General features: G+C 33.4%; 1 protein-coding gene across 1 annotated transcript in view; it reads right to left on the reverse strand.

Annotated features, from left to right (window-relative positions):
- The window catches only part of LOC149776846 (uncharacterized), a 22,459-nt gene that overhangs the window by 2,023 nt on the left and 17,936 nt on the right, over positions 1-2,500 (reverse strand). Inside the window, exon 8 of the mRNA XM_089941360.1 lies at positions 693-824. Coding sequence (XP_089797486.1) covers positions 693-824 — 132 coding nt within the window. The remainder of the gene's footprint in view (positions 1-692; positions 825-2,500) is intronic.

Consider the following 2,500-nt stretch of genomic DNA (forward strand, 5'->3'; position numbering starts at 1 on the left):
GTAAAGTCTGGGACTGGTGGGAAAATCACTGCGACATTCAAAGTTTGTATACGATGTAAAACAAGAATGTCGACAGCGTCTACCAGCCATTCAATAGTGGTGCAGCGTACCACTTTGATCATTCATGGAAATACAAGGTTAACTAGGATAGGTTTTGCATATTATGTGCTAGACAAGGCTTTAACGAGACTGGAGTAGAGCGAAACAGTAAAATAATTCTAGTATAGTTTTAGGCAGTACTGGGCTCGCAAACCAAATCGTTGGTCTTAATAATTGGGCTAAGAAAGGTAGTTAAGGTACAAAACCATTTTCGCAAACATATAATGGTCGGCATAGCTGGAAACGTACCCAATGTAGATATATGCCATTCTAGACAGAGCAGACGGAAGCTAGTTTATGTAGATGGGTGTTGTCGCAACATTGACAAGGAGTTTAAATTCAGCACCTATCAGGGATACATCAACATGCTTCAATAAAGATGCCTGTAAAACTGTCCACCACTAAGCCGCAAATTGTACCCTAAAAGTCGCAGACAAGGCCGAAGGAGAGGTCAGTTTTTACATGCCCGTAGAAAGAGCAGTTTCACGCCAATTTGATTTGCCTTTGATTTGCGAAATGTCTGTTGTGAAATCACACATTCTCTTTCCCACATTCATAAACACCAATAGAAAGTTCTAGAATAGAATACATACCTTTATAATATGTATCTTTCCCTGGAGCTGACGAAGTAGTAATTATTGTTGGGATATAGCTTGTTTCTGATGTGATTGTATTTGATTTTATGCTTGTTGGTATAATAGATGTCGTGGTATCTTTGGTAGTAACTATAAATAGTGAGAAATAAAACTTAATTAGGATCGCATTTTTACTACACGAATCCATGAAACGTAAAATAGAATTGGATTGATATTATATTTAAAAATAATAATATTATAGAAGGGCCAACCTTTCGTCTTCAAAAATATAACAGAAATTAAACCAAATAAAGAGAACAAAATAGAATGATTATGTATAAGTTCTTTCTAAATTTGGTCCAAACTAGATACGCTGAACAAAACTATAAACTTACCTTTTATTAGACAAAATTGTTTCTTTGTGCAGCGTAGGTACATCAAACAAAACAATATGTTTGATACGGCCTTTTCGAGGAAGGTATCATATACATTTCTAATATTGGGTTTCTATTACGAATTTCTTTAATACCCTTGCGCGCTTAAATTTCTTTTCTGTTATATATAAAGTCATATATCTTATTTCTTGGTTTAAAATTGGCATGTAATGTAATTTATTTTAATTCATCTTTAAAAAGTCATGTTTCTTTATTTTCTATTTCAGGTATAATACACATGATATTTTCATAATCGCTTATGTCGTTCAACTATTTTCTTTCAGACACAATGCAAGCATGTGTCTGTGCAAAAACAAAACATAATTTCATTTTGCAACATATTCGTTTCTGATATTGATGTAGCAGAAGGTACTCTAATGTAGCGCTGTCAAGTCATCATTCACTGAGTTTGTTATTTTGGTATGCATGCTTTTTAAATGTCATTTGTTGGCAGTTTAAAAAGATGTCTTAACTCAATACAAAGATTTCGACCGTTAGTTTTGAGCAAATATAAATAGTCTTGCTATACCTTGTAGTTTTATTTCTTATATAAATATCAGTGCAAGTTGCGATGTCGCATCTTACTGTGTTTATCAAAGCGCATAGTAATTTTGGACATGAATGTTTTGCAACCGTAATATCTACAATTACATTCTTCTGTAATTGTGATGAATTTGGAATTAAGTTTTCTGGTCCTTAATGATAATGCAGCTGTGCATTCAATTATCAAACTAAAATCTAAATACAAACAGCACTTTCATCATCTCTCCAAAGATCTCTAAATGTTTATATTTGCCGAATCGCCAGTGCAAGGTGTTTGATGGGCATGTTTCGGAACGTGGCTGAATCATATAAAGTGTGCGTCTCTTGGAACACAAAAGACAACATTGACCTTGAATCATCAGATAACCCATCTTTACTTACATTGTCATAATACATAATATATGCTTTAGCATATACATTTTTATCATTCACACTGTTTTCTGCTTCCAGATACGATCTTCAGGAAAATAACATCATATGTTAAACCCAGCAAATTCAACTAATGATATTAAAACTAAGATCAAAGGTTCGTCCATGTGATCTAAGGTCGTGTGATGAATCTAGGCAAGAATATAATGCAAATGCAGAACTCATACACTTTATTAATGGAGGTTTTACCTCTTTAAACTATAGATTATTATAGAATTCCTTCTCTTCCATCATCTTATTGAATGAAGGTAATATCGAGCAAAAACACGATAGTAATGTCTATTTTGCTTTGTCTCGCCGACTTGCAAATAGTAAACAGTAAGCGTCGCCACTCTTGTTCCTTACTGTAAATCCGGTGGAACCTCAATTTTTAATAATTAGTAATGCTCCTAAATATATTTCGTGTATAAAATTATTTTA

The sequence above is a fragment of the Sinohyriopsis cumingii genome, chromosome 18 (assembly GCF_028554795.1).
Source record: "Sinohyriopsis cumingii isolate HCF-2022 chromosome 18, ASM2855479v2, whole genome shotgun sequence".
In the NCBI taxonomy this organism is placed as follows: domain Eukaryota; kingdom Metazoa; phylum Mollusca; class Bivalvia; order Unionida; family Unionidae; genus Sinohyriopsis; species Sinohyriopsis cumingii.